This window comes from Gymnodraco acuticeps, unplaced genomic scaffold (genome assembly GCF_902827175.1).
Source record: "Gymnodraco acuticeps unplaced genomic scaffold, fGymAcu1.1, whole genome shotgun sequence".
Taxonomy (NCBI): domain Eukaryota; kingdom Metazoa; phylum Chordata; class Actinopteri; order Perciformes; family Bathydraconidae; genus Gymnodraco; species Gymnodraco acuticeps.
This window is the reverse complement of record NW_022991325.1, coordinates 1732145-1753278: the sequence shown is the minus strand read 5'-3', so window position 1 is coordinate 1753278 and position 21134 is coordinate 1732145. Positions and strand designations below refer to the sequence as shown.

Here is a 21134-nt window from a genome sequence, read left to right as displayed (position 1 = left end):
CGACCCCCCTTTTGAAGATAAGAATATTTGTGAGCCCGACTTATAATAATTAGGTCTAACTGTGTAATACTATGTATCTTTTACTGTGTAACAACAACATTTCTGCTTTCAACATATTTTCAAACTTAACCAGCTCCCTAAGCTCCCTGTTTTTATGGAGGCCACAGCAGAAAAACATAGGTAGGATGTGGCAAAAGGAAGGAGTGTGGCCGTGGCTCTCCTACCTTACATGTGTGGCGGTTGCATGTGTAGAGCGATTGAGAGTGAGCGAGCGTAGTATGTGTCAGTAAGTGAACAGGAGTAGCAGCAGTGATAAGTCTGTCTATAAAGTTTGCTGTATAACAAAGTTGCAAATAAATGCAACAGACGTGGAAGAGCTTGCCTGTCTGCCTCATTTAAGAGTGGGTTATTGAACATTTTGTGAAGATTCATCCTCTGATTTGCGTTTAGCTGGGAGCCATGCACTCACAAATGTGTCCATGTTATGCTAGCAGTGCTCAATGCATCTCTCATTTGGGGGAGCGCCTTGTTAGTGTAACTACATATAAAGTATGTAGTGCCTTGCTCAGGCACACCTCGGTAGCATTTGGTCTTTTGGAGACTTGGTTCCCAAGCCAATTACCTATGGACTCCACCACCAACACCCATGGTGATGTAATTTCCTTTGTGTCACTAACAGTTTTTTCACTTCCTCTGCTGAGCTTTGGGCAACAGGGTTGTGCCCATGCTGTGGGACACACTTTAAGTATGAAAGTACCCTGTTTTCAAATATGTTTATGATTTAACCAAATTGATTGACCATTAAGAGACGTATGTCAAAAAAATAAATAGCAAAACAAGTAAATGAAAAGCCGGTTTCTTAATGTTATATTTGACATATAGTTGGTCTCCAGGAATGAAGGACCAGAGAAAAATGCCATTCTAGGGGGGGCTCGAGAGCTGTTTGATATTATAAAGTATATTTTCGAAACTACTTTTTCTACAACTTTATTTACATTGTGTCTAAGGACAAATACATTAAGTCCAGTTTTAGCATTTTGGGCATGGATTCATTGGAAATGTCATAGGTGGGACAGATAATGTCCTCCAATTCTTAAAAAACGTAGACATCTGAATATGCAAATATTAGCGAGTGTTTGCTAACAAGCTCATCACAGTTGCTGCTATTTTCGATTTCTCACACCAGGTCCTATCCAAGTGTTCTCTCTTGCTGCCCTCTGGTGTTCCTGCACAGCCCCATGGATCATTCCTGATTTCCTATGGATGTCATAGTGACATTCAATATGGAATTACATCACACAAAATAATAGCATAAATTAATAAAGAGACCTCCAGCAGTTGACATCCACACACAAAAATATGTTTAAACACATTTATATAGACATATACGTTATAAAAGTTTCAGAATATTTTTTTAAGTGGATAAATGTAACAAGGTGCATTGCTAAACTACTGCATTCTATTTTGAGTTGATTTTACTTAACCTGAGTTTTTCCGAATTCTGCTTTTTACTCACTTATTTGTCAGCCTTATTTACTAATTAGTTTACAAATTCATATTATAAGTTGAAACAAAATATATATTAACTAATAAATATACATTAACATGTAACCATAGGTTAAGATATCCATCAGAAGTATTTACTAAATAATTCAAATTAGATCCGCACCTTTACCAACTGAGATAAACATCAATAATCATAATCCAGTAATTTAATATGATTCCGTATTTGGCCAAAAACGCATTATGAGTACTTTTACTTTTCGAGTATGTTTACTATTTAGTATTGATCTTACCAATGTATGACACGTGAACACGATAGAGATCCAAAAAAAATCACTTTTTCTAACTTGGTATTCTTAGTGTCCGTGATTGGGTGAATACTTTGATAATGTTGCGTTCCATTTATCATGTTTTATTCATTCCTAATAATGTCTTTCCTACCAGGACAGAGAATATTGACAAAGTGATAAAGCAGTGGGAGGGCTCTTTCTTCAGAGGGAATCCCAAGCTGCGCAGGAAGTCCGTGTCGCTGCGCTTCGACCTGCACATGGCTGCGGCCAACGAAGGCTGCGCGCAGACCAAACAGGACAGCCTGCCCGACGTGGAGGTGTGTCTGATCATGAAGAGGTCTCGCAGCATCCCCACCATCACACAGTGACCGCTCTGCCACATCAACACTGCTATGTTGTACCACGGGTTATGTTGACGTTACAGACATTACAGTGACACCTGGGATAAAACCTCCCATTGCCATGCTTAATATATATTTCAAAAGACAACATTCATTGATTTTCGCTTCAATACTGACTCAGATTTCTCTAATCAAATGTTGCAGGATTAGCATTATGCATCAGGCTTTTGTGCTGGCCCATGTTTAGAGTGTCAGTAAACTAAATTAAAAACCTTGGACCTTAATTCACTCCCTTACAGAGGATAGCAATTTAATATATGAATCAGATATCTTTGTTATCATTCTAGTTGACAAAAAAGCCTCTTATTACTGTCATTGCTCAGTATGAGGTCACTCACTGTACAAAATAGATTATATATCATATGACTGCTTTACTACTGCATTTCATTCTACATGTGTGAAGTCACAGACTATGACCTTCTGTGACGTAAAGGTATATTTATTTTTATTTTAGGGACTGTATGAACATTTCTATGAAAATATTAGTGGAGGGTATTTTTTAGCAATTGATTATAAATGTTTCACTATCCAATAGCAAGTCCCACTTTCACTTAAATCTCCATGGAAAGCATATAAATATAGGGTAATGTGCCATATAAAGTCATAGTGAATATGAATGTGATGTCATCAACAGCAATTCGGCCATCTTTGAAGGACACCAGCGAAAGTAAACAATGGACTTAATCTGTACGGCGAGCGGAGTAGAGCATAACTCTTTCTCTTCAAACCTTTTAAACATGGTCTGGAGGCACTGTTATGTCATTGGCTGTAAATAAACAACTCTCATGACAAACCATGGGATTACATTTTATACTTTTATAGCTAAATTAAAAAGAGGATGACATAGCGAACATCAGCAAGGAACGCTGAATGTGTTGAATGGGAGCCATCTGCTGACTGTCTGAGAATTGTCGAAGTGTTGAGAATTGCTCAAATACAGTAACACAAACCACTCCACCGGGGATACGATTTTAATCATAAATGCTGCAGTTTACAAAAACATACTGGTATTTTAACATGCGTGATTAGCCAACGTTTTATCAGCACTCAAGTTAGCCTAACATTAGCTCTCTTACCTCTGTCCAGATGATTTTATAGTTGTCATTAAAACTGTCGATTTGAAGGTCTTGTATCCACCTATTTAACTTGACTTATATTAAATATGTTTAAATTGCAGATGGGTGTAGGCACTAGTAACAGTGATCAGTCCATTCTTCTCTTCATAAGTACAGATGTCAATAATTAACCACATTTATTTTATGATTAGCGCTCCTCTGTTTCTGCCGAAAGCTCTCATTTGTAAGGGCATTTGTATTTTGCGCATACTTTATTCAAAACAGCTGAACGCTATTGACGGCTTGCTAACGTTGCTATAGATGTTATCCTCCTAAAATGGCCGCGAATGCACCGCGGTTCCCAATCCCTGGAGACAGTTTTAGGTTTGAAATAAATAATGGTTCGAATATTCAAAAAACAGAAGACAATATTGTGTTATGTGTTAATTAATTGTAATTATATTACTTTGATATATTTTGGGGAGGGTGTTGCAAATTTCTCCTAGTCAAGTAGAAGGTCTTTCAAAAATATCAAAAATGCTGAAGAAGGCATGTTTCCACCCAGATCATTTCCCCGCAGTCCATAAATGCTTGCACAGCAGACACATGCAGCACTAAAAGAACAAATCCAGATTGTGTGCACTTTGAGGGTCTTTTGTCATTGCAGTTCATTTTCTTTGTGGCGGGAAACACCTTTACAGCTCAAACTGATACATACATCGTCGCAAACAAAGAACACTGCTCACTGTGAGCACGCCGTGTCTCAGATCATTGAGATTCCCTGTCCTAACCAGAGGAGGGCAGTATTTGTAAATAGTTAACACTGCAGTGTGTCAGCAAAGCTTAACACGGGTTGTGTGGCACATGCTATCTGTTAAACTTTACCGATGTTATGCTACATTTTGAGTTGGCATCAAAGATATACAAATATAAGTCCCATGGTGCATTGCATTTTTGTGCCTCAGAATATATTGAGACTATTTAAAGATATTATCTATGCAGTTCTGTGCTCGATTTTGCTTTGCTTCATGCATAACACTTCATTTGAGGACCTCTACCTTCAGAATGGAACATTGTGCTTTTATCTAACAATTCATCATTTAAAATAAAAAATAATATATTAACTCTGTGTTTCCTGTCAAATGTTTACCATCTTTGTCTAAAATACTAGAAGACACAGTTGTTAACCACAAGGTCTCCCTTTGTGTTTAGTGAGAGGCTGTAATGAAGGGGTAAAGGAAAAGATAAGGGTGTGTTGTTCACACTTTGACACACTGCCTCTCACTGACACATCTGTAAGAACACACATGTGCATGTGCAACAGTTCCACATGTTTATTTTCATCATAACAAATACATGAATATACAGAGAAGATATTGTTTACATTGCAGTTTAATAAATACATTCTCAACTTTAAACTTTAAAGTTGCTTTGAAATGAAAGGACATGACAATATGTTTAGCCTAGTCTATTAAGAGAATCTTCAAAATCATTACTACATTTAATAGTGCTGGGTACTGCAAATGTATACCTCAGTTACCATGGAAATAATTGTAAATTAATAATTAAAATCAACTGCTTTACCATGACCTAATCTCTATGTTTTTATCTTATCTTTTTGTAAAACAACATTGAAATTATTTTGCAGAGCTTCCTTTATACAAAAGTACAGTAAAGTACAATTTATTTTAACATTTACAAACTGGATTATTTGAACGGTAGCAGCTTGCAATTTACAATCAAATGTTGCTGGTTCCTTGTCTGGTTTGTTGTTTGAAGGCAAATCAGTCTTGCATATCTTCATATATGCTACTCTTTTGACTTTAATGTGTGACCATGCTTTTCAGATGTTGTATTGTAATCTAGTAGATACAGTAATGGACGGTTACTAACAAAATACAGTTTAAGTGTAGATAGTGCTTTAAGATCCCAGGTGTCATGTTGCCTCAGTCTTTGTGAGTCTGTGGCTAAGCTATGGAAGCCCGAATAACTTCAATGACATTGTTGCAAGGCTGCAGGGGGTCATATTCTGCAAACACGTGGCACACATTCTCCATGCCGGCCTCAATACCTTTCGCCACAAAGCCAAACGTTCTGTCGGGACACAGAAATGTTAGATTAAGTTAGATTTATTAAGTACAACATTTAAGTTCAAGAAGAATGCAGGTGAGCCAGAAACCTGGGTGGCTTTATCATATGGATCGTCGCATGAGAAAACATGTATAATTTGTAGTTAAACAGAAAATATCACAATTCAAGTTAAGAATTACCTTGCACCAAAACTGGATCCTTTCACCCAACTGTAAGAGTAAAAAAGACAAGGTTTAATATTTAAAGATTGTGTCTACTGTAATAAAGGGTCCTGTTTGTGCATGCGTGTGTGTTTATTTCTGACCTATGTGTGTATGTCTAATAAAATCAGAGTGAAAAAGTAAAAGTTCATCTTAATATACTAAAATATTGAAAAGTTAAAGTTTGGTTTGAGAAATTCTTGGTAAAGTTTGACTGCTTATAACTCTGGCGTTATAGCAGGAAGAGCTCCTTTGAAATGAATAACTTTAGATTTGAAGGCAAGATCCGGCACATTATTCTTAATACTAGAATTGCAGTTTTGTGGTTGTACGCCTACGCCAACAACTCAATATGCAGTTTACATTCATGTCCGTCTAAAATGTCATCATTTTAACAAATTACACATTTGCTCCACATTGTCATAATTAGTCATTATCTATTCTCTTGTTATGACCAACAACATAATAGATGTATATAATATAATAAAAAAATAGATATATATATATATGAGATATTCATGAAAATAGACTGTACAAATTGACAGACACCCTCCGGCGTGGAACCATTAAGAATCACTTTGATTTCAGAACTTGTTTTGTATACTCACAGTCGATTGTCTGGATCTCCCCCACCGTAGCTCAGGAGGTGAGCAGGGTAATGGCGCCTGAAGAAGAGCCTAAAAAAGAGATTATTGTTACTGTTAGCAATGATCATTTGCAGCAAAATGTTACACACAAAAACAGCACTGTGGTTTTATCGTGTACAGTAAGTAAAATCTCAGCAGAAGACTGTATGTTGTTAGTCTTACTTCCTGTTGACATCTGTCAGTGTAACGCCTTTCAAAGACACCTTCAAGTTCACTATGGTTGGTATGAAGGAACCCGAGGCCTTCTCAAGTGTCGAAGACACCGCCTTCTGCACTGCACAGGGGCCCGTCAGCGTTTCAGTAGGGACAGCATTCAGGTAGACAAAATTGCAAGCAACTGTGGAAAAGAAAAACATTGTGATAGTTTGATTAGAAATACAGGTTGAGTACACAAGTAATTAAACATGTAGGGTGGTAAATGTAATTAAGTGAAACTCCCTACTGGATTGTTCTGGGTCATTGGTCTTTTTACCATTCTCTTGGGCAAAACAGACATACAGTAGATAAGTACTTTCAAAAAGGATTTGCTCCAAATGTACTTACAGGAAAGTAGTAACTTTCAACCAAAGCTGTCTTTCCTTATTGTTGTTCCATTGTACAGGTCTATTCTGTATAATTTGTACTTGGTGGTACAGTTGAAAATATATAGAAATAATATAAATGCATGACTTGGTTGGCTGGCAGTGGTGTAATACAGTAATTGTTACTGTACCTAAAACAATGTTAAGTTATTTGCACTGTAGCCTACTTGAGTATTTCCCGTTTAATGTCCTTTATACTTACAATCCTCCATGCTTCAGATGTAAATATAATTTTGTTTTACTCCAGAACATTAAATATATTATTTTCTATTTGGAAATCTAGCTGCATTTATTCATTCATCTGCCATTTTGTCAAAAAACAAGATAGAATGTGGTTATAAAGTTCAAAAATAAATGGTAGAAACAAAGAAGACTACATAACCCCTAATGTAGTTATTATTGCTCCTTTAAATGTTATATCATGTGTAAGTCCCACCAAAACAGCCTAACAAGACGATAGTAATGGCATATTAACGAAGTAAAAATAACGGGCACATCTGTTATTTAATTACACGCAACATTAATGAATCAAGGCCATTAGTACCACCTAGTGCTTTGCTAACGTTAGCTAACCTGGATTACAGCACGGTTACATGTACAGTAGGCTGCACTCTACACAGTAATAATTGTGCTACGTCAGTTTTTTTATCATTTTGTTAGCTGCAAGACAACATGCTACAATTAACTTGTAATACTAACATTTAGTTATTATTCATTGAGGTGTTTCTGAAACGATTTAGACCAGTCCTAAAGAAGAAACGTTACCTTAAAGTTAGCTGTTAGCTAATTTAACCTAAATTAGCAAGTTTATAGGGACAAGCTACTGTTAGCCTTTTCTACATATCTGCCAAACACTGTGACTACAAGAGAAGAAAAGGTAAAAACACTGTTTTATTTAATGAAGTTGAATTTGTGTGACTTAATGTAAGGCCTTGTTAATGTTCGTTTTAACCCCAATTGTTGTCTACTTTTCGCATTTTGTACGTGTTTGCTGCGCCTTATTTTCTTCTAAGCTAACTGGCACTTGGTACGTTAGGCTACTAATAACTTTCTCATAACGTGAAAATAAGTGTTAGTTAACTTACATGTTCATAAACAAATTAGGTTTATATTCTTCTTTACTGTACTATCTACTACTCCCTTTATATTTTTAATTTGACCCACCTGTTTTTCTCTTGTCCTCCGATGCTTGTTTGTCTTGAGCCCTCTCATCTGCTGCATCTGCGCAGACAAATAAGCAGTGGTGTAAAAATAACTAAGTACATTTACTCAAGTACTGTCCTTAAGTAAAATGTTGTATACTTGTATACACACACACACACACACACACACACACACACACACACACACACACACACACACACACACACACACACACATATCATGTATACATCACTTCAGGGGACATTACATTGACTTACATGCATTTCCTGGAGACTTATCCTAACCCTTAACCATAACCAACACATGCCTAACCCTAACCCTCAACCTAACCCTAAACCTAACCAAGTCTTCACCCTAAAATTAATGATTCCCCTTATGGGGACCTCCAATTTGTCCCCATAAGGGAGGCGAGTCCCCACACGTGACTGTGTAAACAGATTTAGGTCCCCACAAGTATAGTAATGCTAGGCCACACACACACACACACACACACACACACACACACACACACACACACACACACACACACACACACGTGGTAAATAAGTATGTAATAGCATACCTTGGCAGTGGAGCACTAATTTGCAGGGTAAAGCGTAAGCAGAGATTGTGTGCTGGTAGACCAGAGCAGAGAGACTACCTATAGAGATAACACAAATCAAATCATTGTTTTTAACATTCGATCTAGTCCACTATCCTCTTAAGATTAGAAAAGTGTGAATATTTTTGACATGATATAAAAAACTTTTAGCTGAAATGAAATGATGAGAGGATGATAGCCTGTATCTGGTTCAATATACTTTTTTTTTTTGTTATTGTGTTGGAATTTTACAAAGCCACCACAGCTGTATTTATTGAAGATAGAATTATGTGGAAGCGGATAACAAAGAAAACAGGCCACAATAAACCCTGATAATGGCTCTGTGGACGTGAGAACACTCCCTGTGAACTCATTCAATCAAATTAGGAGCTGCCCACTCACATCTTAAGAGGCCAGACATGGCTGACTCAGTGCTGGTGTGGCACACATCATCAGACAGTCAATCCAGGATGTGTACATGTGTTGCGTAAGCGGGTGAGTTTTCAGTGAGTTATCAATGACATTGACTTCTACATGTGCAACACTGTGGTCTTGTTGTTAACATTTACCTACCAAAGTATGGTTCCTGAGAAGAGCCTTTGATGCGTACACCCTTAGCTGATGATTCAATGAGGAATTGTCTGAAAAGATGTTCACTGCCCTCTCCTGCTTTGATAAGAGTCACAAAAAACAATGGAGTTAATGAATGTATGGTGTTGGCAGAAGGGAATGGCACTGACAGTTTTTTCATATGGCTCATGACATTAGTGTCCTGCTACATGATGCCCAGCCCATGTAGAGCTGTAAGACTAGTACACATCAACCAACACCATTTTAATAAACGTCTAATCAGAATGTACGGATCACACATTTAAACAAATATTTCAGAAAATACATAGGATTGCAAAATAAAAAAGACATTTTCATGATATTGATATGTTATATTTCATTATAACATTATGAGTTTGTACATTGTAAAACACATGTTATAAGATGAAATATAATCATGTGAAAACAACAAACCTTTAACATTATGATGCAATACTGCTCTTCTCTTATTGCCCTTGCAGTAAAACCCTGACATCAATGTCGTTTTTCCCCTCAAATTGACACTGATGTCAGAAAGAAACATATTTAGAATAATTGACATTACATTGAGCTGACACTTTTATCCAAAGCGACTTACAATTTACTGGATAATTAAGCAGAGGAATATTGTACAAGACATTGTCATCACTGCACACTGAAATGGTCTATCTTTGTCGACAGCGCTTGCATGAATATCATATCCTGCATTCCTAAAAAGTTTACAAATCTGCAAATGAAGGAAGCCTCAGAATTGTTTCGTGAGTGAGGTCCATTTTTCCTCTGTGATTGCTTACACATCCATAAACAGCTGGTTTACTTTTGTGTTTACACAGCGTATACTGCGGGTGGAAAACATAACAGCGCTGTCTCCTGCCTGGCCGCAGATGGCTGGATGTCATCAGACATGCCCGTTCACATCAGCAGAGTTGGGTAAGTGAATCTGGGCCTCTCAGCTTTCTGGGATAGACGAATGACGACACCGTGCTGCACAGTGTTCAGGTTGTTTGTCTGTTTTTGTGGCTTTGATCATCGCTCTTTTTCCTGTACCGAACCAAACACTGCTACGACTTTTATAAAAGCACATTGAAAGGATCCATAGTTTACCTGGGTTGTCGGCCGTTTGGTCCACCTTCATAGCCAGACCGAAGCTGCCTCTGAAGGAGGTGCTGTCTCTCACCAGAAAGGCTCCTGCTTCCTTGTCCTTCAACAGGGCTTCAGCTACAACCAATGATACATCACATGAATTTCTGAGAGACATTTGCACGTGTGTTCACCCCCAAATCCTCTGCCCTGAGAAGAAACACTCAAACCCGCTAGGCCAAAACGTTTCAAAGCATGGCTAAATATATCTGTCTTTTTTTGTTGAAATGCTTACCCTCTGCTCTGCTGAAATGTGGACGGAACCAAAACTTTGAAGTGTCCATGACAAACTTCATTGAGGGCTTGCTGCCATTAAAACGGGCTTGGAAGCCTACAAAAAAAATGTTTAAAAGAGGTTTCAGAATCAAAATCAGAATTCCGTTATTAGTCCCAAAGAGGGTGCATAACAGCAAAGAGAAGGTGCTGATAGAAACAAAATCAAAGCAGTATTTAGTAAAGTGAGCACACATATTAAACGTTTAAAATCAAATATTTACACATTTCTCGTATACATAATACTGTTAGTTAGAAAGTATGTTAGCTGCTAGCAAAAAAGACTACTCTAAGAGGTGTGACTCACTGTGTGGAGACAATGGCTTTGAGTTGGACACAAGGTTGGCCTGTATTATGTCAATCTCTGGTCCAGGAGACTTCTGTTGGAACGTATCCAGCTGAGGTTCACCGTTGACCAGCAGTAGAGGAATATCGCCCCAGGACCCAGAGAGTGAAGTAGGACTGCTGTGTGCTCCTTTGTCATGAAGCTCCTGTAGATGTCCTCGCTGTAACAACGGGGGCTTATCTGGGCTGTGCCTGTTATCTGGGGTCCTGGTTTTGAACCCTTCACTGAAGGAGCCGCACGTGCGAGTATACATGGACTCTGGAGGAGAGTCAGCGTCTTCACTGGCCAGGGACAGGTTGCTAGGCAGAGAAGAAGACAGTGATGTGAAGTAAGGACATTTACTCAAGTACTGTACTTAAGTACAATTTTGTCAGACTTGTACTTTACTTTTGTAATGTTTGCTACTCTGTACCTTTACTCCACTATTCCTACAATGGGACTTCTACTTTTACTTAAGTACAAGATCGGAGAACTTCTCCCACCTCTGGAAGAAGAGGATACATTTCCAATGTTCAAATCAATACACAGTAACATAAAGATGAACCTCAACATCACAGAAAGGGAGAAGAGTCAACAGCCATTCATTTCAATATTAGCCTCGATTAAATCATGCAAGGATGTGAACAACCCTTCTCTGTAAAACAATCTGACTCAGAGAAAAAACACACTTTGAGAAATGGCCTTTAAAGATGTGCACTATAACATTTGATAAATGGTACACTTTGTTGGAATGATATAATGCTATCTTTTTAGTGAAATTGGGAACAATCTACAGATGCAAAAAGACAAGAAATAATAAAATAGTCCCCTAATTGTGTATTCTTAAGGCTTTCTTTCCACTAGTCTCAAAAGGAAAATAAATGTGACCAAAATAAACATACATTTCTTGCCTGTAGTGTCTTGTCTGTAACATTATAATGAAATGAGAAGATGGCTCCAACTCGTTTCTGGTATTGCGGCAACATGTTCCAGTTTGGGACTGCTATTGCTGCCTTTAAACTTGACTTTGAGTGGAAAACTACAAACACGTATCAGTCGCCTGACCCTGGTCAGCCTCATAGACATAGAGTTAATGTTTTGCAGCATTTTAAGACACTATTTTAGCCACACATCAGTCATTGCATGGATGGATATTGTAAACTTGTTCTTTGCTTTTATTGTGAGTTTTACCTGCCGAGGATGTAGCTAGTGTCTGAGCATGTTGACATGGAGAGGAGGGAGACGGCACTGTTTCTGTTTGAGTATGACAAGCGCAGGTTTGTGTCTTGTCTTGAAGAGTGATTTCGTCGGGGTGCACTCCCAAACGGCAGCGGGGGCAGGGAGGCTGTAGGGGAGCTGGAGAACACCAGTGTGCCGTGGGGGCTGCAGCACACGCCGCTGGGTGTAGGGATGGCTATACTGGGGGACACAGATGGGAACTGAGTGGGCAGGGAGCAGGGAGGACATCCTCTGGGGACCAGCACGCAATGAGAGTCCTCTTCATCTGAGTCGTCTGAGAAACAATAGAGAGGACTGTGTTAGCAAAAAATACTGAACTGTTTGGGAAAAAACATGCTTCTTCCATCATTTCTCTTATTTCATGCTTTGATTTTCTGTTAGCAGAAAGGGATGGGCCTCTGTATGTACACACACGCTCCTGATAGAGACATGGATATGCAGGTACTTGCTTGCACAGCTCAGGATAATCGTTCCAAACTAAATTCTTTGAATTGTGCATTTCTGCGGTGACGATCCCAAATCACTCAGACCCGTCTCAACTTGTTCTTGTGAAGTCAAGGTTCTGTTGTTTCTCTGCTGTATTGCTGGGCACTGACTGAGTTTATTCCCAGAAGAAAACACTAGCCTGTGGTTATTGCATGATGGGTGGCGTCTGAAACCAAAGTTACATAATAATGACTAATGTTGGAACAGAAAGAGCTAAATGTGTCAGAGACTAAAAGGTGCTGTGGTGAGTGTTGTTTTGAGGGGAAATGCTGTATTTTGCAACAATAGGAAAGAAGTAACACAAAGCATGAACATGAACTCATGTAACGGATTGACCTTTCATTGTTTGATTCTCATCACTGTTACTTGATTTCTTTCAAACTCGTTCTTCACATAGTCTCATAAACACCTCAACAAACATTTCTCAAAAAAAGATATGCAACACGAAATCCATATTTATGCATTGGTGACTCTTGTGCACACTTTCTGATCAGAGCAGGTCTAAGTGAAGCACCACCCTCGTCTGCATCTTCTCCTGTGACTAGTCCTACATGTTCAGGGTGTAGTACTGGTCTGGGCAGTAATCCAAGAAAATCTAAGGTGATGTAATTACACCCTTAATACAAAAATAAAGCTTTCTCAAAGGGATGGTTCATTTCCAAAGCCCCAGGCCATGTATACTGTTAGTTTCATCATGGTGACTATGGTTTGACTTGGCTCTGTGTCACACCTCTGCAGGTTGGAGGCTGTAAATTGTTTGACTTTGTTGATGTGTATGAGTTATCATCGGCTACACCGACGATGTACAGATCTATCTGCCTCTCAAAGCAAATGTCAAACACTCACTACAGCAGACCTAGAAAGGGTTATTAACGCCTTTGTTACCTCAAGACTGGACTATTGCAACGCTCTGTATGTGGGTATGGACCAGGCCTCAATTAGATGCCTGCAGCTAGTGCAGAACGCAGCTGCACCTCTTCTGACTGGCCACAAAAAACGTGACCACATCACCCCAATTCTGGCCTCCAGTTCGGTTCAGAATTGATTTTAAAACCCTTTCATTTGTTTTCAAAGCCCTAAATGGGCTGGCTCCGGCCTATATAGCTGAACTCCTCCATCGCTACACCCCAGGCAGAGCTTTAAGGTCCGCTGATCAGCTGCTGCTGGTGGTGCCCAAGACCAGGCTCAAAACCCGAGGGCACCGAGCCTTCGCAGCAGCTGGCCCTAGGCTCTGGAACACTCTGCCCCTCCATGTGAGGCCCAGACCCTAGGGGTTTTTAAATCCTCACTAAAGACTCACTTCTTCTCCCTGGCCTTCTAGCCAGAGCGGAGCACGACTCCTGACTTTTGTTTTATTATTTTTATATTTCTGTTGTAAATGATTGTCTTTTATTGTGATTTTAGTAAAGTGTTTTTATTACATGTACAGCACTTTGGCTCGACCAAAGATCGCTTTTAAATGTGCTATATAAATAAAACTTCATTTGATTTGATAGTAGAGTAATAACAGTTTGAACTGTGTAGAAACTAAGCAAAGAAGCTTAAAAGTTCACTCTACCTGTAGGAGGGCTGAAGCACTGCGGACTTTTGTTGATCTCAATGGGTTCAAATGTCGGATCCAGTTCCATGATGAGCTGGTTGAGATTATCCAGGGAAATATCAAGATCAGCGTCGTCATGGTTACTGCTGGGCTGCGTGACAATGGGATGTTGATTGGCCCTCTCCTGCCCTGCGTCAAGGCGGATAGTTTGACCCACTCTCAGAACGTGATTGGGTATCATTTGGGACATGCCTTTAGCTGTAGGCATCATGATAGGAGAGCTCACTGTCTTCTGGGACTCCTACAGACAGAGACACAATGGAGAGAGATCAGTTCACCTGTATTCACTGCAGTCATTCCAAACCCACCGGCAGTCATTTTCTGCATGTCACGCAGTATCTCTCCCCCTTTCCTGTCCATCCATTAACAGCGAAAATCCCTGAATAACAATCTTGAGAAGAAAAAAAAGTGCTTTCTTTTTCAGACTCCATAAACAAAAATCTTTTGGCTTTTCCAAAGTGGTGGTGTATTATTGACTTCAATACACTGACTATGAGCTACGTTCCCCATTCTACCCCACTTCAAAAAAGGTTTTTTAGTGCATTTGGTCCACAGTTTTGCACTATACACTTATCCCAAGTTGTATTGTTGCCGCGGGTGATTAAAGCAACGTTTGCAAACGTCTGCAGTGCTGTTGCAGGAAATGTTCTTCAATAGAGGTCATCATTCAAGTATATTTCATTGAAATCGTAAAATCTTATATAAGGTAAGCTCATTCACCGCTTGGTGAAGTCAATGGAAACAGTCCCTGTCCTACAGTGCATAAGTCAGTATATATTGCCCAACGCTTCCCACACATTTCTCCATTTCTTAACCCCTCTATTAATAATGACACAGGCTAAGATAGGCTGCTATCAGCATGAATAGCTGTTCAGGAAGGGTGTGTCATATGGAGGAAAATATGTATCTCCCTCTCCGATTTTCAGACGAGGAGTGGTTCCCAATGAGTCAACCAGGTGACTACTGGTTACCATGACTACTATGATGTTTTCCTACAACAGCTAAGACCCAGTAGTCCACAGACAAAAAATGTCCTTTCGGAGAGAAAAAAGATCATTCCAAACGTTTGTTAGCTTTTGAAGGGCACCCACTCGCAGAGCCTCACCTTGATTAATAACATAGTGTGCCATTCAATACAACTGGCGTATAGATCTGTAGTGCAATGAGTTATTCTGCAGTTTTTTTATCTTAGGAAATGTCAGCATACATGTGGAGAATCCTGATTTGCTTCAACATAGCTATTTAAGGTCCCTGCTTTGACCTTTTGCAATAATACAAAATGTATACAAATCAAATAGTGATATTAATAATAATAATGGACAGAGAGCTATAATACACATAAGACTGTTTATATATTTGTTTCAAGTTGCTGATTAATGAACAATCCTGTCTACTTTGAATGCAATTCATATCCCAAGTAAAAGTAAAAGAAAGTCGTCTTACCTTATCTCTGTTCAAGATTCAGTGGTGGTAAAGTTGAATTACTCTTACACTGTCCACTGATTCACTTTGACATTTCATGTGTTGCATGCTTTTTATGTAGGAAATCCCAACCCTTTTTCCTGTGAGCCAATCAGCAGTGAGGATCACTAATCCTGCAACTCCAACTATTGATGTCATGATTTAAGCAGTGTAGAGTTTATAACCTCAGGGGTGTGTTTTTATACACAGGGATAGGCCTTAACTCTTCTGTTGAATAGTTTATCACAAGAGGCAGTGCATGTGATATATTTCCGTATCATTTTAATGCTGTGCTTGCATATACTCGTACTCAGCAGTCTAATCTTTGCCATGATAATATATTCACCTGCAGGGTGCAAGTACAGAAGCTGGGGAGTGTTTGAGAGGACAGGTGAAAACAAGCAGGAGATTAACTCTGAGCTCGTGGGTGTTTTCAGTAACTGATGCTTCGGGTGTTTCTGCCTCTGGTAGCCTGACAGTCAATGGACCTCTGGATACATTATGACATCTGGTGTGTAGAAACACTGAGCATATGGAGAGAGGTTTTCTTAATCAAATCATTGAGGATTATCAAGCTGCCTTTTCCCCATTTTTATCATTTTGAAACAAACATAAATGTGTTTCTTTTTTAAATTGCTCTTTACTCTTTAAATAATATACATCCCTTTATTCCAAAACCGCCACATCGTAACCGTTATTAGTGTAAATCAGTATTTCTTTTGTTTCATCACAAAACGATATATTTATATTCTTCGTACAACAATTCTATATTTGCAGATATCCCAAAGTCTCCCAGAATAGAATTGTGTTTATATTTGATCCACTCCAGCCTGCGTTCGATATGAGATGATGTCAAATGTACCATTCCCCCACAAGGGTTATTCCATCAAACTTTATTGTGTTTCATAACACCTATTAAACAACACGATACAGAACAGAGATTTCATGTACATGATTTGGTGCACTTCCACTGTCGAGTCAAAAGTTAGGAAAAACATGATTTTTCATTCACACAATGGATTTCATCAAAATACTGTGCACTGTAGCCAAGCAAATAATCAAAGCCTTGACAAAATAAACACAACAAATAGACAACAAAAACAACAACAACCAAACCCCACATACATGTAATTAATTAATTCTATGATAAACTTGGCTATTTACATGTCAAATAACCTTGATGTGTTTAGACTTTTATCTAATTGTCCAATGTGAGCTGTGCAGGTGTGAATAGGCAGATGTCCATGCTGAAAGAGCTTCAAGGAGAGAACGTGGTGGTGGTCTCAGTCTCTGTGGCCCCTGAACTCCTCCTCCTGCCGTACTTATACCTGACGAACCTCGACTGGCTCATGCAACCCAATTCCTTCATTAGCTTCAGGAGGTCGTGACGAAACTTCACACCGATGAAGGCGTAGACGAAGGGGTTCAGGCAGCACCTCAGGAAGGCCACGCACTGGGTCACATCGGTTGCGTAGAGGAGATTGTTCTCAAAGTCGCAGTCAACCACTCTTCCTTGTGCTGTGACCACTGTGTTCAAAAATAAAACCAGGTTATAAGGTACTTGGCAGACCAGGAAGACGGCCACCACGGCGAGAATCACCTTGATGGCCCTATTGCGTTCAAAGCTCCGAGCCTTTGAAAGGGTCTGGATAATGCTGCTGTAACAGATGCTCATTATCAGGAGCGGGAGAGCAAAGGCCAAAACTATCTGGGTCGACTGGATGCTGATGCGCAGCTTGTCAGAGTTGCTGGAGTAAGGGGTGCAGGTTTTGTTATTGACGGTGGTGTACCTCATTTCTGGTATTGAGAAGATCAGTGCCATCACCCAGATGGCAGCTGATGACACCTTGCTGAGAAACACAGCCTTGGAGCGGTAGCGGTGAGCGGAGACGGCCTTGGCGATGACGAAGTAGCGCTCCACGCTAATGAAAGAGAGAATGAACATGCTGCTGTAAAAGCTGACCTTATAAATGGTGTGCATGGCTTTGCACACCAGCAGGCCCAGAACCCATTCTGCCATGGAGTTGGCTGCCCAAAAAGGGAGTGACAGAGCAAAGAGAAGGTCCGCAAAGGACAGGTTGAGCAGGAACACATCCGTCATGGTCTTGAGACGCCTGAAGTAGAAGAAGGTGAGGATGACCAGGAGGTTCCCTGTCAGCCCTAGGAAGAAGATGATGGAGTAGAAGGTGGACATGAACCAGCGGCGGAACTGGCGGTTGGATTCTTTCACACAGTAGTTATTATATTCACTATAATCCACACTGAAGTTTCCATAGTCCATAGTGAAGTTTTCATAGTCATAGTTCAGAAAGATGGTCTTTTCTGCATAGCTGGTTGTGTTCTCTTCATATTGAAACAGGCAACACTGTAATCGAAGACAAATGAACTGATCAGATAAAAGCAGAATATATCAGAAAATAAATGTGCTTTTCACAAAACGTTAAAGTTTTTGGTACACCTTCTCAAAAAAAAAAAAGGAAATGTTGCTTGTGAGGGGAAGGCTGTGGTTAGTTACCTGCTGCGCTCCCCTATACAGTAAGTACGTATCAATTGCTACAAACATATTTGTTTTGTTCATGTTAACAACTGTAATAACAGGTGCAACACTTTTGATCTTACCTTAAAATGCATTAACCATATCAGCACAGCTGGCAGAAGGTTTGGAAGATCTGAAAAACAATATGAACATTTTTAGAAGGCCAAGTACTATAATAGTATGATGGATAATAGTATGATCATTATGTGTAATAGATATTAATGTGAAGACGTTATTATTTTCTTAGACTGAAAAAAGCTCCTCAACATTGTTATACGTTCTAATACGTTATACAATCTTTTGATAGTGGCTGAGCAGAACTCCTCATCATTTGCCCCTTTATATATATAGAACTTTTTATTGATTGGGATAAACCCCTTGAGATGCACCATCTCGTTTTCAAGGGGGTCCCGACAATAGCAACAACTTACAGACATACATAAACAAAAGGACAAAATGCAAAACATGACACACAAGACAAACCACATACAGTCTGTTAAGTGAAATTCAAGCAATGCATACAATCATTACAATGTGAGACAGTCGAGCAAATCAGTTTCATCAATATCAGTTTCATTAATAACAAGTACAGACCAGTTGAAAGTGAGATAGCAATGCATGTTTAAATAAACCCAATGATGCAAGAGATCTAATAGCAGCAGGTCAAGTATTCCAGTCAGGTGGGGCTTTGAACATGCCACCATACGGCTCACATCTGTTAGGTTTGGTTGTGTTTCAGATCACTGGTGACATTGCTTTGCATATTGCTGGAAATAATAGGGTTCCTCTGCAACCAGTGGTAATGTTGTAGAAGCTCATTGAAAAAACGTCGTTCAGTATTTTTATAAAAGATAAAGTTCCACATAAATGTCACTAACAGTAACTAATGGAAAATAAGACAAGATTTTCAATCTATCTTTGCAAGTAACTGTTTATTTGATTTGATAATAATAAGCATTGGTTTCCAGGTTGAGGCTTCTTCAAAAATAGTGTTGTCTGAATGACTACGTGCGAACAGTTCTCACGAATAAAACATTCTTGAAGTTCACCTCGTGCGACATGTCTGTGTTGCTGCACACCACCTTGTGTGGCTTTCTATTAGTCTGCTTTAAAAAAAAAAAGAACTATGACACGCTTAAACGATTATAGCATTGACACCACTTTCCATCATTTAACACATTGCCATGGTACATTTTGTTGATTGAACATATGTTTTATAAGACTATAACTAACAATCATTCCTTTGATACGAGATTAGCTTTTGACATTACTTTAATAACTTGTTCCCTGTTTTAACTTACAGAGAGCCTTCACAATGCACTAACCACAACTCATTCAACAACTTTTGAACTATGCAAGTTAAACTTTGATAAGGTACTCACACCTCATGTTGACTGAGAGCCGAGCGCTGGAGGTAGAGCCGCTGAACACAGAGGGCTGAATGTCTCTCTGTTTGATGGTGGTTTCCCTTTGTTGAAATGAAAGACAGAACTTCCTCACTGACGTCTTTTTTCTCCTCAGTATCATGTGAGAAAACCATAGACTTTAAACTTGCAATTATTGGCACGACAGTGTATTGTTGATTCAAATATGTAGATTAGATCAGTTCAAACAGCAATAACATCAATAATTATGATACAACTGTGAGATGTGACATCTTCCCATTTCTTCAGGTTTGGGTTTTCAGGGAAAAAGTTACAAATATACTCAATTATATTAAAGTATACTTACTACAATATTTTCGTAAAATCATTTTTGTGTGTAATTTGCAAAAATCAAGTGTGTGTATGTAAAAATGCAACGTTAGCAAAATACATTTTGTATTAAAGGAAATACATGAGAAGTTGCAGCTGAGGTGTAAAGCATGACATGTAAATGGTTCATGTAAATCACTTTCTTTAGAAAAAGACACTGATTGCTCAAAGACACACACTGCATAGATCATTATCTGGAAGTGCTCAGCAACCACTAACCATCAGCTGCATATTATATTTACAGCTACATTCATATTTTAATTGGAATATTTTTTAAATAACTTATAAATCACACACAAATCAAGGTCTAAAACCCATTGACACACAAGTAAATTGAAGATGAGGCCCTTTTGCACACTTACTCACACGATGCGTACATGCTTCTGCACACCTGTGTCTGCGGTTGTGGTCTCTTGTTTTCACTTGAGGCTGGGCGAACCGCACGATACAGAGGGTGGCAAGTTGCAATGCAGGCGGCATCTTTTACATTGAAACTACAGCACTGTCAAATCTGATTTTAACACCATCTTCTAAGAGGAAAAACCAAAGATAACACATAAAGAAAAGCTTCAATCTCATGGATGGTTTAAGTTTAGGAAATAATGCTGGATCACACCACAAGCACGAGGAGATTGGTTCTGTAGTGAAAACAGGAAATCGGAACCATTCCCTCTCATTTTACCCACTTCCCTTACCTATATGTGCAGGGGACAAATAGCTATATGCAAGCACACTTTGTAGGTGTTAGTTACAGACCTCTGCAACACTGACTGCTTCAAGTAATGTTATCAAAGAAAATAGTTTTAAAGTCTACTATTTAAAGGTCCCATGTCATGCTTTTCCGGTTATTACCCGTCTCCTTGTGTGTTATGAAGGTTTTTCTGCATGTGAACAGTCTGCAGAGTAAAACTCTAACACAGAATAGACCTGTCTATGCTGCCCCAGAACGCCTCGTTGGACATTTATCTTTTTCCAAATGGACCAATCCGCGGAGCTCCTCACACACCAGGGTCCCTTGGCTAACTAACAGGGAGTCCCCATTGACTTGCATAGAGCTCCCTGAACGCTGGTAATAGCCGAGTTGGGATGGCGGAGAAATGCTCTCCGCAGCAGACCCATGCTCACAGCGTTATAAACCTTCTTCTTTCTCAATATCAAGCCACACTTATTGTTTTTACTTCGGCTGTGAGTGTTTGTGTGTGCTCAGGATGAGTTTAGCT

The 21134-nt window shown here is 39.2% G+C and overlaps 4 protein-coding genes across 5 annotated transcripts in view; 2 read left to right on the top strand and 2 right to left on the bottom strand.

Moving 5' to 3' along the window:
* Window positions 1-4374, top strand: part of krt222 (keratin 222) — a 57537-nt gene extending 53163 nt beyond the window's left edge. For both annotated transcript variants that reach the window (XM_034240343.1, XM_034240344.1), the window contains one exon: window positions 1948-4374. In XM_034240343.1, the coding sequence (XP_034096234.1) occupies window positions 1948-2161 (214 nt within the window). In that variant the 3' untranslated portion in view covers window positions 2162-4374. The remainder of the gene's footprint in view (window positions 1-1947) is intronic.
* Window positions 4375-4610: 236 nt separating this feature from the next.
* On the bottom strand, window positions 4611-15663 carry LOC117562501 (tensin-4-like). The gene is made up of 13 exons (XM_034240336.1): window positions 15607-15663; window positions 14122-14404; window positions 12030-12351; window positions 10821-11158; window positions 10476-10571; window positions 10205-10318; window positions 9086-9178; window positions 8495-8572; window positions 7933-7989; window positions 6350-6524; window positions 6149-6217; window positions 5520-5549; window positions 4611-5343 (listed from the first exon to the last, which is right to left on the bottom strand). Exons 2-13 carry the CDS (start codon window positions 14372-14374, stop codon window positions 5217-5219), a joined length of 1752 nt encoding a protein of 583 aa, XP_034096227.1. The 5' UTR covers window positions 14375-14404; window positions 15607-15663; the 3' UTR covers window positions 4611-5216.
* LOC117562505 (zinc finger protein Aiolos-like) overlaps window positions 9955-21134 on the top strand; it is a 65784-nt gene continuing 54604 nt past the window's right edge. The window contains exon 1 of the mRNA XM_034240342.1: window positions 9955-10030. Within this exon, the coding sequence (XP_034096233.1) occupies window positions 9985-10030 (46 nt within the window). The 5' untranslated portion in view covers window positions 9955-9984. The remainder of the gene's footprint in view (window positions 10031-21134) is intronic.
* On the bottom strand, window positions 16501-20493 carry ccr7 (chemokine (C-C motif) receptor 7). Its single transcript, XM_034240337.1, has 3 exons — window positions 19543-20493; window positions 18244-18293; window positions 16501-17989 (listed from the first exon to the last, which is right to left on the bottom strand). The coding sequence occupies exons 1-3, from the start codon at window positions 19685-19687 to the stop codon at window positions 16883-16885; spliced, it is 1302 nt and encodes a 433-aa protein (XP_034096228.1). The 5' UTR covers window positions 19688-20493; the 3' UTR covers window positions 16501-16882.

Coding starts and splice junctions, on each gene's coding strand:
- ccr7 (XM_034240337.1), bottom strand. CDS start 19,687: ATGATACTGAGGAGAAAAAAGACGTCAGTGAGGAAGTTCTGTCTTTCA. Junction 18,294..19,542: donor GCTCTCAGTCAACATGAGGT/GTGAGTACCTTA, acceptor ATTGTTTTTCAG/ATCTTCCAAACCTTCTGCCA. Junction 17,990..18,243: donor TATGGTTAATGCATTTTAAG/GTAAGATCAAAA, acceptor CTTCGATTACAG/TGTTGCCTGTTTCAATATGA.
- LOC117562501 (XM_034240336.1), bottom strand. CDS start 14,374: ATGATGCCTACAGCTAAAGGCATGTCCCAAATGATACCCAATCACGTT. Junction 11,159..12,029: donor ACTAGCTACATCCTCGGCAG/GTAAAACTCACA, acceptor TTCTCTGCCTAG/CAACCTGTCCCTGGCCAGTG. Junction 8,573..9,085: donor TTCTCAGGAACCATACTTTG/GTAGGTAAATGT, acceptor TTATCTCTATAG/GTAGTCTCTCTGCTCTGGTC.